Source organism: Salvia splendens, chromosome 4, assembly GCF_004379255.2.
Source record: "Salvia splendens isolate huo1 chromosome 4, SspV2, whole genome shotgun sequence".
Taxonomy (NCBI): Eukaryota; Viridiplantae; Streptophyta; class Magnoliopsida; order Lamiales; family Lamiaceae; genus Salvia; species Salvia splendens.
The window spans coordinates 37971969-37984521 of NC_056035.1; the positions used below are offsets into that span (position 1 = coordinate 37971969).

Sequence of the window (12553 nt, forward strand, 5' to 3'; positions counted from 1 at the left end):
AAAGTAAAATCAAATAGTATTAAATCAAAAATTTGAAAAAAAATCAATTTTTTTTGTTATTTACTTAATTTATGGCTGGCCATAATGTGGCCGCATAGCATTATTCTTAAATTTTTGGTGTACAGTATTAAAGTAAAAATTACTATTATAGTGTCGCATCGCATTTATCCAAAATCTCATTAAAATTGTCAAATTAGAGATGTTAATGATGATAAAAATACCCAATTAGAGTTATGAGCATTTAGTCCACTCCACCTCCCTAGAGTCATAGAGTATCTAACTCAATTTAATACTCCATTTATTTGCGGTTAAAATTGAAAAAAGAAATTCAAAATTTATGGTCCCATCCCATTCCATCATCACCCCAATGTGCGCACACAATAATTGCATTTAAGTGTGGTGGAGCCTTCCTCTCTTATTACACATCAATAAACGGAAGATACGCGTGGAATCCAGTGTAATTTCATGTTGTTTATGAACTGTCTTTTGCTTTGACAATACTACCCCTCTCTTTGTCACGTGCACACGCATTGTATACCGATTCTGAACTCTTGTGTGTATATTTCTTTTTTTAAATCCGTTGTATTTTAGGGGGCTGAGGTTGAACGGTGCCTTTTTTCCATTTCTTCACACGCTGTGGGGACCGACACCCATTTCTTCACCTCATCAACGCACACACAACCAATCCCAATTTAAACTGTAGTAGATATAGAGCCGTTTCTCTCTGCATCTATATTTAATTTTTGAAACACTCTCTTTCTCTCTATAGTGTGTCATTATTGTCTCTTTTCTGTGTAACTTTCTCTTGAGATCCTTCTCCTCCAATTGATTATGTAAAACGCTGCAACCAAAAAAAGCAAGAAAAAAGTGGGCTTTCCCCCCCTTCTTCGATTGTTTTCATTGATTTTTAAAGTCTTGTTGTCGAACTACAGAACATGGTTGGTTTCTGCAGTTTCTCTCTTTTAGCTCTCAATATCTGCTTGCTGCTGGGCTCTTCTTTTGCTGATGATCCATATGCTAACTTTGAGTTCGTGGTTTCGTACATTACTGCTTCCCCACTTGGTGTTCCTCAGCAGGTATACTTCTTTTTGAGTTCATTTTCCCCATTTTGCTACAATGGGCTTGTTTGTAATGTAGTTTTTGTTAATGGGTTTGCTTTATATTTCTGAAAGCTTGAGTCTTTAGCTTCAGATCTAGGAATGTGGGTGAAGAACCCCATTTTGATGCTACAATGGACCTGTTTATAATGTACTAGTTTTTGTTAATGGGTTTGTTTCTCAAAGCTTGAATCTTTAGCTTCAGATCTAGGAATGTGGCTGAAAAACTATTGTTTTGTTGCTAATTTTTTGAGTAAAGATTCAAACTTTATGGCTACTAGTTGAAGCTTAGATCTAGCTTTGACGCTGATTAGATTTTGAAGATTTAAGACTAAAGATTCCTTGACTGAAATGCAATGTGCTGCTGCAGGTAATTGCTGTGAATAAAAAGTTTCCCGGTCCCACAATCAATATAACAACCAACAACAATGTTGTTGTCAATGTGAGAAACAAACTAGATGAGAACCTCTTAATCCATTGGTAAGTTTGTGAAAATGATTCTCGGTTTGAGATTTCTTGTGAAAAGCTTGTCACATTATTCAATGTTGATAAAATGTGGTTTGTTTTGTGTGAATTTAGGTCTGGGATTCAGCAGAGGAGGAGTTCATGGCAGGATGGGCTGCTCGGCACAAACTGCCCCATCCCACCAAAGTGGAACTGGACTTACCAGTTTCAGGTCAAGGACCAAGTTGGGAGCTTCTACTACTTCCCTTCACTCAACTTCCAGAAGGCATCAGGAGGTTTTGGGAGCATTATTGTGAATAATAGGGCGATTATTCCTATCCCTTTCGACACCCCTTATGGGGATATCACCATTGTGATAGGTGACTGGTACATCCAGAATCATACGGTGAGTGCTTCTCTCTTGGTATGAGAATTAGGAGTGTGAGGAAGTTTGCGTGTTATGTTCTAGCTTTATTGATGATAATTGGTTTGTGTTTTAGGCGCTGAGGAAGACCCTCAATGCTGGGAAAGATCTTGGGATGCCAGATGGGGTCCTGATTAATGGAAAAGGACCTTATAGGTATAATGATACTCTTGTCCCTGCCGGCATTGACTATGAAACGCTTTCAGTGGAACCAGGTGAGTTTTTAAGATGGTGTTTGTGTATCACATGTCTGTTTTGCCACTTTTGAAGTCTCGGCTTACTCAGAACTACTATTATTGGAAAATGGAACTTTCTCAGTCACATGGAAAATGCTTAGTAAGATATGGAAATATCTAGTACATTAATATACAAACTTCACATGAAGCTCCTTAAAACCAAAGTCAATGTCAAAATTATATGCACGCGCATGTCTCTTGCTTCACTATGTTTCATCAATCCTTCAAATGTGTGTCACAACAATGTGAAGCATATAGTATTTTGTAAAGAAATGTTTGAACATACAATGATTTTCTGTACTTTATTTTCATTAGCTCTCTTTTAATAGCAGCTCCTGTTGTCAATGTGGCAGTTTTGCTTCTTATTCTGTCTATTTGAGAGCTAAATGCTATGATGTTTCGCAGGCAAAACCTACCGGCTCCGTGTCAGCAATGTTGGAATTTCAACTAGTTTAAATTTCAGGATTCAGAACCATAACTTGCTCTTAGCAGAAAGTGAGGGTTCATATACAGTACAGCAGAACTACACTAGCTTAGACATACATGTCGGACAATCGTACTCCTTTCTGGTGACCATGGATCAAAATGCAAGCAGCGACTACTACATTGTTGCTAGTGCAAGGTTTGTCAACGAGACCATATGGCAGAGAGTCACTGGTGTTGGCATCTTGCATTACTCAAATTCAAAAGGAAAGGCATCTGGTCCACTTCCCCCCGGACCACAAGACCAATTCGATAAGACATATTCAATGAACCAGGCGAGATCTATTAGGTATCAAGCAATAATTTGTTTCTTGAGCTTCACATATTCAATGTCCAACATCTTTATCCACAAAAGCTCATCTTTTGCTGTGATTACGCAGGTGGAATGTGACTGCTAGTGGTGCTCGCCCAAATCCTCAAGGTTCCTTTAGATATGGTTCAATCAATGTGACTGATGTGTATGTTCTCAAGAACAAGCCTCCGGTGACGATTGATGGGAAAAGACGAACAACACTTAGTGGGATTTCCTTTGTTAATCCTGCAACACCGATCAGACTTGCGGATGAGTACAAGGAGAAGGGAACATACAAGCTAGACTTCCCTACCAAGCCGATTACAGGGCCACCTCGGATGGAAACATCAGTTATCAATGGCACATACAGGGGATTTATGGAAGTGATACTTCAGAACAACGACACCAAGGTTCAAACATATCACATGAGTGGATATGCCTTTTTTGTCGTGGGGTATGTACAGTACAGCTCCCTTCTCACTACTGCACATCATATATTTTATATGAAAATGAGACATGTCTGGTTATATATGGTCTAATCTTGCAATTGGTCGTTTAACCGCAGAATGGACTATGGTGAATGGACAGAGAATAGCAGGGGTACATACAATAAGTGGGATGGTATTGCTAGAAGCACAGCACAGGTAGATACTTTTTGGTCTCTATATATATGAAATGCGGGTCTTTTTGAGTGATCAAAAATAGAAAATACAAGAGAAAGAATAATCCAATCTGGAGTATTGATGATTCTATCTTTATGATGGTCAGATACAGCAAAATATTATGATGATTTGCATGTACTTATTATCTTCACAGACAATAAAAGAGACGAGCCTTCCTTTAATATCTCATACATTGCACCAATCATGACCTCATTTTTCCTACAATGTTTAGGTATATCCTGGAGCATGGACAGCAATTCTGATCTCCATGGACAATGTCGGAGTCTGGAATCTAAGAACTGAAAACCTCGACTCCTGGTATCTAGGACAAGAAACGTACGTGAGGGTGGTGAATCCAGAGCCAAATAACAAAACAGAGTTCCCAATGCCAGATAATGCCCTCTTCTGTGGTGCACTAAGCAAAATGCAGAAGTATGCTCCGTCCTCAACCATTGTCTCGTACAATTTCTCACCTTCTTATCATTGTCTTGGTCGTTTCTAACTTGATCTGCTCTACATATGCAGGCCACAGGATATATCCTCTGCGAGCAGCATGCAGAGGTGGTTGGCCGGCTTCATACTGATGATCTCTGTGCTGTTTTCAGCGTTTGCCTGAGAAGTTCTTCGTTGGCGCCTCGTTTGTTGCTGTCTGGCGGGGGAAGCCTGGCCTTTGGTTTTGAGAACTGTTATTATGAGATTTCATTATGTGATTCTAGTAATTGTTGATAGGAATTTTAAGACGTTTTAACCTCTTTTTTTTCTCTTCTTTTTAATTATTCTATTGCCGGCTGTAGTATTATTATATGCTCCCGGAGTCTTTGTTTAAACTGTGTGGATTCATTATCATTCTTTTATCACTTTAATTTAACTCTTGATGTAATGAAGATTCATCAAATTTTCTTACATTTTATATCTTCTTAGCTTTAGCAATTCACAATATGCTTGCTTACTCCATTTCTCCAGCTATTGTGTGTAGATGAGCTTAGATACAAATAATCCTACTTCTAGGTATTACTAGAAAACAATCGGGGCTCATAGACAGTTAAAGACTGGTTTTTTTATAGAACAATCTCTCTTTATAAAATAATAGTCAATTAAATCATGATTTTTGGACAAATTTTGTAGTCCCATAAGGTTTCAAAATGAAATATTAATCCACGTGGTTTCCTCAGTTGTCATATCTGTCTATAAAACATATTCCCTCCGTCCACGAAAAATATAGCACATTTGACATTTTTGGTTTTTCACAAAAAATAGAGCACATTTAAAAATGGAAAGTTTTCAACAACTTATCTCTTACATTTTTTCATCTCTCTTACTAATAATATGAACCTCACGTTCCACTAATACTACTTCTCTCATACTTTTTTCCCTTCTCTCTTACTTTATCAATTCCACATTAAAACCCGTGACATTCACAATGTGTCCTATTTTTCATGGACGGAGGGAGTACTTCGTATTTTGGTGATGGTTAAAACGACATTGTTTTCTACACATATAAGACAATTGAGAGAAACTGGCACTGTCACACTAATTTGTTGCATAACAACAATGCAATGACTCATACTAATATGTTCTTTTATAAATTGAAGACTTGTAGTTTAGATTTTGCTCATTGAAGATTCCTTTATAAGTAACCCTAACCTATTATGACTTGTAAGATTGGAAATTTGGAAGCAAGACAATTTGTGATGATATATTGCATGTGAGATAGGGACACATTAGTTTTCAAATTGAATCTTTACAGCCAAGATGGCCAACCTGTCATCATATATTTCTTTCTTTTTTACCAACTTCATAATGTATTCATGTGGCTGGTCTGATAGATCTGCACATTGATTTATTCCTTCAACCACAAGTATGAGTTTATATTTTATACATTTCTCACAAATGTGTTATCTGGCAATGGGTCATTATCAATGCCCATGGGACAACTGGTGCGATGCTTACTTGCTTTGTCTCTAGTTAATTGACATTCTATTTTATCCCACACATGGAGTTATTCAAAACAGTAATACTCCAATATTTTATTACTCTGGCCGTCCCACTTAAGATTGCCACATTCTTGAGTGACACGAGATTTTAGGAAGTGCTGTTAGGTGAAATAAAGTAGAGAGAAAATAGGTAGTTGAATATTTTAATGAGGAAAGATGAGAGAAGGTTATTTTTAAAATTGGAAAGTTGTCATCTTAATTAGGACAAACAAAAAAGGAAAGATGATCATCTTGAATGATACGGAGGGAGTACTTAGTAAGTTTTAAGTATTTCACACATTGTGCGCACACTTTGTCTAGATTGATTATGTCTTTTAGTCGCACCATATTTCAACAGTTAAGATGATTCGAACGCCTAATCTATTAGTAGTTGAAGTGAAAGCATTATGAGATGCATAGATGCATTTCTCCTCTTTAACCGAAACTGGTACACCTGAAATAAGAGATGATATACTACTTCAAATTATATCATTTAAATTTGAATAACATCATTTTATGGGTATCATATCTATTTGTATATATAGGAATAGTAATGTTGATTCATTCTATAATTTGTGGACTGACTCAAATATCGTGCCAAATTTAGCAGATTTGAGTTGGAAATTTAACCCAATAAATTTATAGCCCAATGAGTTCGTACCCAAATAGCCCGCAATATAATTAGGGTTGACTCGAACCCTGATAAATTGACCTTAATTGCAACTATTGTCTATTCTTTTGCCTTGGTCATTCGACACTTTATCAATAATTTGAATAAAAGGAATAACTACAGAATAGTAAAATAAAATTAACCTTCTAACTTATATTCCCTCCGTCCTAGTTCAAGTGATTGATTTCTTGTTTGTTGTATCTACATTATTCTCTTACTTACTTTACTTTCTCCCCATTTAACTATTTATTAGTATCATTTTCCCAAAACACGTGCCAAAAAGTAGTGAATCACTTGAGATGGGACGTAGGGAGTAGTATTTAGGGATAACTGCCTTAAAAGTCATAAACTTACACCAAATTCTGGTTTTTCCCACAAACTATAAAATTGTCGTATAATGTCACGAACTTTACGATCGGTTGCCGTTTTCCCATGGCGGGTTTTCCGACTATGAATCCAGCTGATGTGTCTTTTTAAGCTGAAGTGGCTGTCAGGTGTGTGTTGAGTGGATGACGTGGATACCAAATTTTAAGATGATGTGTCTTATCATCCTCCATCGCTCCTCATCCCTACGTGTACTCTCTTCCTCCTCTTCCTTACTGCCGTCGGCAACCCCGGGACTCCGATCCCGGCACCGACTCCACCATCACCGGAATCAGTTGACCTACTCTCTCTCTCTACAAACCCAAATCCCCCAAATCTCCACCGCCACCGTAAGCAATAGGGAAAGGTGGAGATGGTGGGAGGATCTCCACTTTGACAGTTATGGTTCTTTTTATTATGGGCTTATTGGATAAAAACAGTGTGGAAGACGGCAGTTGCTGAAGCGAGGGAGCAGGTAGAGGAGGAGGCGACGGCGGCGAAATTCGGAAACTCAGCGGCGGAGGAGGGAATCCATATTCTCTACGCTTTTTTGTCTCTACTTCTTCTTCTTCTTCTTGCTGTAGAGAGAATTCAAGAAGACTTTGTTGAATACGTCACCATGTCTTCTCTCACTCTTACTGAATTTCTGTGCCGGCGGCGGAGGTGGTGATGGTGGCGGTGGCGGTGGCGTCGTCGATGAGATTTCTGTGTTTCACGTTTATAAATATGTCTTCTACTTGTCTTACTTTTACCGCGCTCTTTCCCGGCTTCGTTTCTCACTTTCTTCGAATTCCGGCAGCGGAGCTTCCTACGCCGGTGGCATAGGCGGCTGGGTCGGCCAGACAAGATTCATCAAACCCAAATCTTTGTAAAATCTCATGCTCGATCTCCCTTCCCTCAAAGCTTCACCCTCCCTCACCACCCTCTTTGCAACCTCCTCCGGCGGCGTCGCCACCCGTTCAGCTGGAAAATTTTTACCACCCGCAGTGGGTTTATACATAAAACTACGTCGTTTTAGCTGTACAAAACGACGTCGTTTTATGAATTTCCGGCGATCTCCATGTCAGCTTTCAGACTTGCCACGTATGCTAATTTTAATCCGGAAACCATAGGGTCGGGTCAAAATGGGAGATACCAGCAACCCGGCAAAGTTCGTGACATTATACGCCAATTTTATAGTTCGTGGGAAAAACTGAAATTTGGTGAAAGTTTGTAACTTTTAAGGTAGTTATCCCTAGTATTTAATACTCTCTCTCTACTCCCTCCATCTCCTAAAAATAAAAAGTCTTCCTTTTTGGTCCATCCCCTAAAAATAGAAACTTTCACTTTTACGATTCTCTCTAATGAAGTGAGACTCATTTTTCACTACACTTTTTCTTTCTGTCTCTCTCTTACATTACCAATTTTGCATTAAACTCGTGTCGTTTCAAATTGAGAACTATTTCTGTATAGTTCATACATTTTATACAAGAAAGCCCATTCCCAAGATAATTTGAAATAGGGGTGTGCATTCGGGTTTCGGTTCGGTTTTTTGCCAAAACCGAACCAAAATCGAAAAACCGAATTTAGTTCAAAATCCAAACCGAACCGAACCCGAAAAACCGAAAAACCGAAAACCGAAAACCAAACTTAAAAAACCGAAACACCCGAACAAAACCGAAAAACCCGAAAAAAAAAAAACCGAAAAACCTGAAAAAAAAAATAAATATAATATAAATATATATTTATATAAGTGTATTTTATTTTATTTTATATATACTAATAGAATATTTATATATAATATAAAATTAATAATACATATAATATATATTATATAGTAGAATATATTAAAAGAAATATATATTATATATAATATAATATATTAAATTAATAGAATATATATATAATTCGGTTTTTCGGTTTTTCGGTTTTTTTCTTCGCCCGAACCGAACCGAACCGAAAAACCGAAATTTTTTTATTTTTAAAACCGAACCGAACCGAAAAACCGAAAAAACCGAACCGAATTTCAAAATTTCGGTTTGGTTCGGTTTGGATATTCGGTTTCCGGTTTTTTTTTGCTCACCCCTAATTTGAAATAAAACTCAAATTTCAAACTCAAATCAAACTTCAAACCAATTTATAGGCTGCCTCATTTATTTGCTCTACTCATCGGTCTAGCACAAATCAAAGCTTGTGTGCTGCTAAAATTAATTCCCAAGAAAGGCAAAGCAATGGCAAAACATATATACACATATACTCTTTTTAATTCCCAACCAAAAGACTAAATTTTTGCTCTTCATTTAAGTAATTGAGTTGATCATATGCAACTGGTGAAAAAGTTGGAGTTGGGGCGGATGGCGTGGACTGGTGGAGTCCCGCCGAGTCACCAGCGGTACACGGTGGCTGACCGGCGAGAAGTGGTGGTGGCATGGGGGGTTGGGTTTAGCGGAAGGGCCCAGCCCAGTGTACTACAATTACTTGTAGATTCTTCTAATAAAACTAAACCACGTAGCTCACTTGTAGATTACATTATCAATATTTGATATTATTAACAATATTACTTTGTAAACTCAAGAAAAGTAAAAATACTAGTATTAATTACGAGGAGTAATATTAATCCCGCACGGACCATTTTATTTTTTTCAAACTATTTTAAAGGTATCAACTAAGTAATTGAGTTGATCATATATGCAACTGGTGGAAAAGAAAATGCAATATATAGACTAATACTAGTGATAGTAGAAAATTTTGAAATGAACTTAGTAAACTAGGAATATTAATTTATGTCTTTATTTTAATAGAATTATTAGATTGAAAATATTATATAGTGAAATTTTACAAATAATTGTATATGTATTATACTCCATTTAATGGATACTTAAAAAAATAAAAAAAGATAAATAAATAAAATATCTTACACAAACACTTACGCATACATGAAATTCAATCACTAACCACACACCGGTCTTAAATTCATATAATTGGGGATTTTGATTATTGAGTTTATGGTTTGAATTGTTGGTAATAGCTATAAATACGCCCTCCATGTAGAAAATATATGTAAGGACATGTAAAACTAAGCACTTTAAATTGAGAGAGAAAATAATTTTAGGCATAATGGTTAACTAAGCATACAAAATGATTTGGTATTTATAAAGTTCAAAGCTTTATTTGGAAGTCAATTTCTTTTCATTGTATTGGCTATAATGGCTTTACCTAGTAGCTTTTATTACTTTTAATTCAATCAATAGTAATTAAGTGTCTCTTTAAAATATATAGTCTCGAAATTCTCTCTATATTAATATAAATATATATCATCATTATAGTATAGTGAGATAATCATGACCCTAAAAAAAACGCAAGTTTATGAGAGGTAAGAAGTTCTATATCACATTGTGATTCAGTCAAATAGTAGATTATTGTATATTAAAACTTATTAGTGGGGGCAATGAAATGTTTGCGAATCGAAGAGAGACAAAAGAAATTCATGAATAATAGGTTTTTCTTTACAAAATGAACAAACATGATGTATATGTCATTGTGTACACAATATATTTAAGATAAGCAGTTTTGGATATTTTCATTGTACTGCGTATTGAAGGCCAAAGATGATTTATTATATGGTTCTCGAGCAACGAATCATAAGCACCAAAAATTTCAGTATAACAGAATATCATACTATAATAGAGTGTGAAGGGAGATTGCTTTTTGAATCATTTCAGAAGAGATCTTGTTAGATGCTCGCGTGCAGTAGCCAGAGCTTGAGATATCGTCTGCAATGAGGTGTATCATCATGTCAAGAGATGCATTTAAATGACTGAAATTATATGTTATTACTCCACCCTCATATATTCACCAAAACAAATTAAGATCAAGAGCATAGAGATATCACCTGCTCTGACAATGGTGCACCATCGTCTATACTATGGGTTGCTACTTTTCCAGCAATAATACTACTGTCGGTTTCGAGAATAATCCTGCAAGAACAAATATATCAACTGTAACGACATTTTCACTCTTGAAACGAACAAGCTGATCATGAGTGAGTGGCATTGTACATATATCAAGTTTTGGATGTGTTTGACGAAGCAATTAGGATACAGAGTGAATGAAAATCAAGCATAATGAATATCTTGTCTAAAATGAATGAGAGGTATAACCTACCCTCCATCCACGATTTCATCTAGGCACAAAAGAATCATATCCAAGTTCTCAAGCGCCTCTCTTTGGTCGACATTGTTCCTAAAGCACAGATCAGAAGGAGAGAATCCACTCAGAAGATAGTCGTGATAGAAATGTAAAGCAATTTCAAATGCGTTGAGAGATAAACCTCAGGAGTAGGGTGACTGCATCGAAGAATCCCTGTAGAACGGTAGCTAGGATCAGCTCATTTTCTTCATCGCCCCCAGTCACAAAGAAGTGCAGATCTTGGATAAACTTATAAACGATTATGTTGTTCTCTACCATTGTTATCTCCGCTGCACCAACAAAAGAGTTAGGGAGTCGAGACCACAGCCACTGCTCGTGCAACATATTAAAAAGAGACATAAAAATGAAATGTACCTTCTGTTCGAGCATTGGTTTTTTGAGTCTTTGAGAAAATAGATTTTTCGAAAGCAAGCTTAGCACTATTTGTAGGCCATTCATCTGAGTAATACTTAACTGCAACACGCTTCCCCTCAGAATCCAGCAAAAGTATGTTTTTTATAGTCGGGCAAGTCTCCTACATTCAAATGATCTCATCACTACCACATAACAATTTCAAAAACGACTAAACCAATCACCAAAATTTCTACTTGCATTGTTAAATCTATAGTCAGAATTCGAAACGAACAATAAATTTCATAAGTAAAAGAAAAGAATGTGCTGGAAATGATTCGATCATGCACACAAATGATGGATATCATACAATTCACACACACGCACACAAATTCCTACTTATATATTCAATCACAACATACAATTTCCAGCTGCGTAGATCAAAAAATACCAAAATAGTTTATGCTCATAGTTTACAATGATCATCCCAAAATTATAGCCTTCTATCACAAACTAGAATCGCCATTAACGAGGTGCGATCAAATGCTCGATTCTACGAACAGTGAAACTGATCAATTTCATAGTAACCTTAATTTTAAGCGCATAAACCAAATGAATCCACCATAATTCTTTCTTATTGAGATCTATAAACGTTAGAAATTCAGGAAGAAGGAAATGAAACAGATCTTGCAGATCGGAAAAATGCGATCAAATAATTGACGAATATGGATGGATCAACGTATTGAAACGCTAGATACTTACATGACTGAGAAATGTGGCCATTGCTGCTAGCGATCAAATTAATTTTATGGAGATAAATTTTGATTGAAAGCTAAAAATCAATGAATATGAAAGCTTTGCAGTTACATTTGTTGATTTTGTGTCGTAAGCCACAAGTATTTTATGGGCCAAGAAAAAGCCCAATACGAGGAGATCTTTTATAAGCCCAATGGGTTGCAACATTTGTTGATTTTGTGTCGTAAGCCACAAGTATTTTATGGGCCAAGAAAAAGCCCAATACTAGGAGATCTTTTATAAGCCCAATGGGTTGCAAATTTTACACCCAATATAATTTAGTTCTATTCTAGTGTACTAGGAGTGATTTAAGAGCATCTGCAACGGTGAGCACAAGCTCACCGTCCGTCCTTGCTGCTGGCAAGGACACGCTTGTCCACCGCTGCGCCTTGCCGCTGGCACGGACGTGCTCTATGCATAGAGCACGTCCGTGCCAGCGAGCAGGGCGACGTGGCATGTTTCTATTGGCCGTTGTCATTTTCTTATTTTTTTAAAAAAAAATTGAAAATAATACCAAAAATAAAAAAAAATATTTTCGGTTTCCCAAAAATATAGCCGTTTTATTACATTTTTTTAATTTTTTTTAATTTGTTTTA

The 12553-nt window shown here is 36.5% G+C and overlaps 2 protein-coding genes across 2 annotated transcripts; one reads left to right on the forward strand and one right to left on the reverse strand.

Moving 5' to 3' along the window:
- Window positions 1–621: 621 nt before the first annotated feature.
- Window positions 622–4541, forward strand: LOC121799863 (monocopper oxidase-like protein SKU5). Its single transcript, XM_042199371.1, has 9 exons — window positions 622–1076; window positions 1468–1577; window positions 1677–1947; window positions 2042–2180; window positions 2607–2973; window positions 3065–3430; window positions 3542–3620; window positions 3871–4070; window positions 4164–4541. Exons 1-9 carry the CDS (start codon window positions 936–938, stop codon window positions 4252–4254), a joined length of 1764 nt encoding a protein of 587 aa, XP_042055305.1. The 5' UTR covers window positions 622–935; the 3' UTR covers window positions 4255–4541.
- A 5553-nt stretch (window positions 4542–10094) lies between these two features.
- LOC121799864 (coatomer subunit zeta-1-like) lies at window positions 10095–12017 on the reverse strand. The gene is made up of 6 exons (XM_042199372.1): window positions 11925–12017; window positions 11187–11346; window positions 10954–11101; window positions 10788–10865; window positions 10516–10600; window positions 10095–10396 (listed from the first exon to the last, which is right to left on the reverse strand). The coding sequence occupies exons 1-6, from the start codon at window positions 11943–11945 to the stop codon at window positions 10337–10339; spliced, it is 552 nt and encodes a 183-aa protein (XP_042055306.1). The 5' UTR covers window positions 11946–12017; the 3' UTR covers window positions 10095–10336.
- Between the last annotated feature and the right edge of the window lie 536 nt (window positions 12018–12553).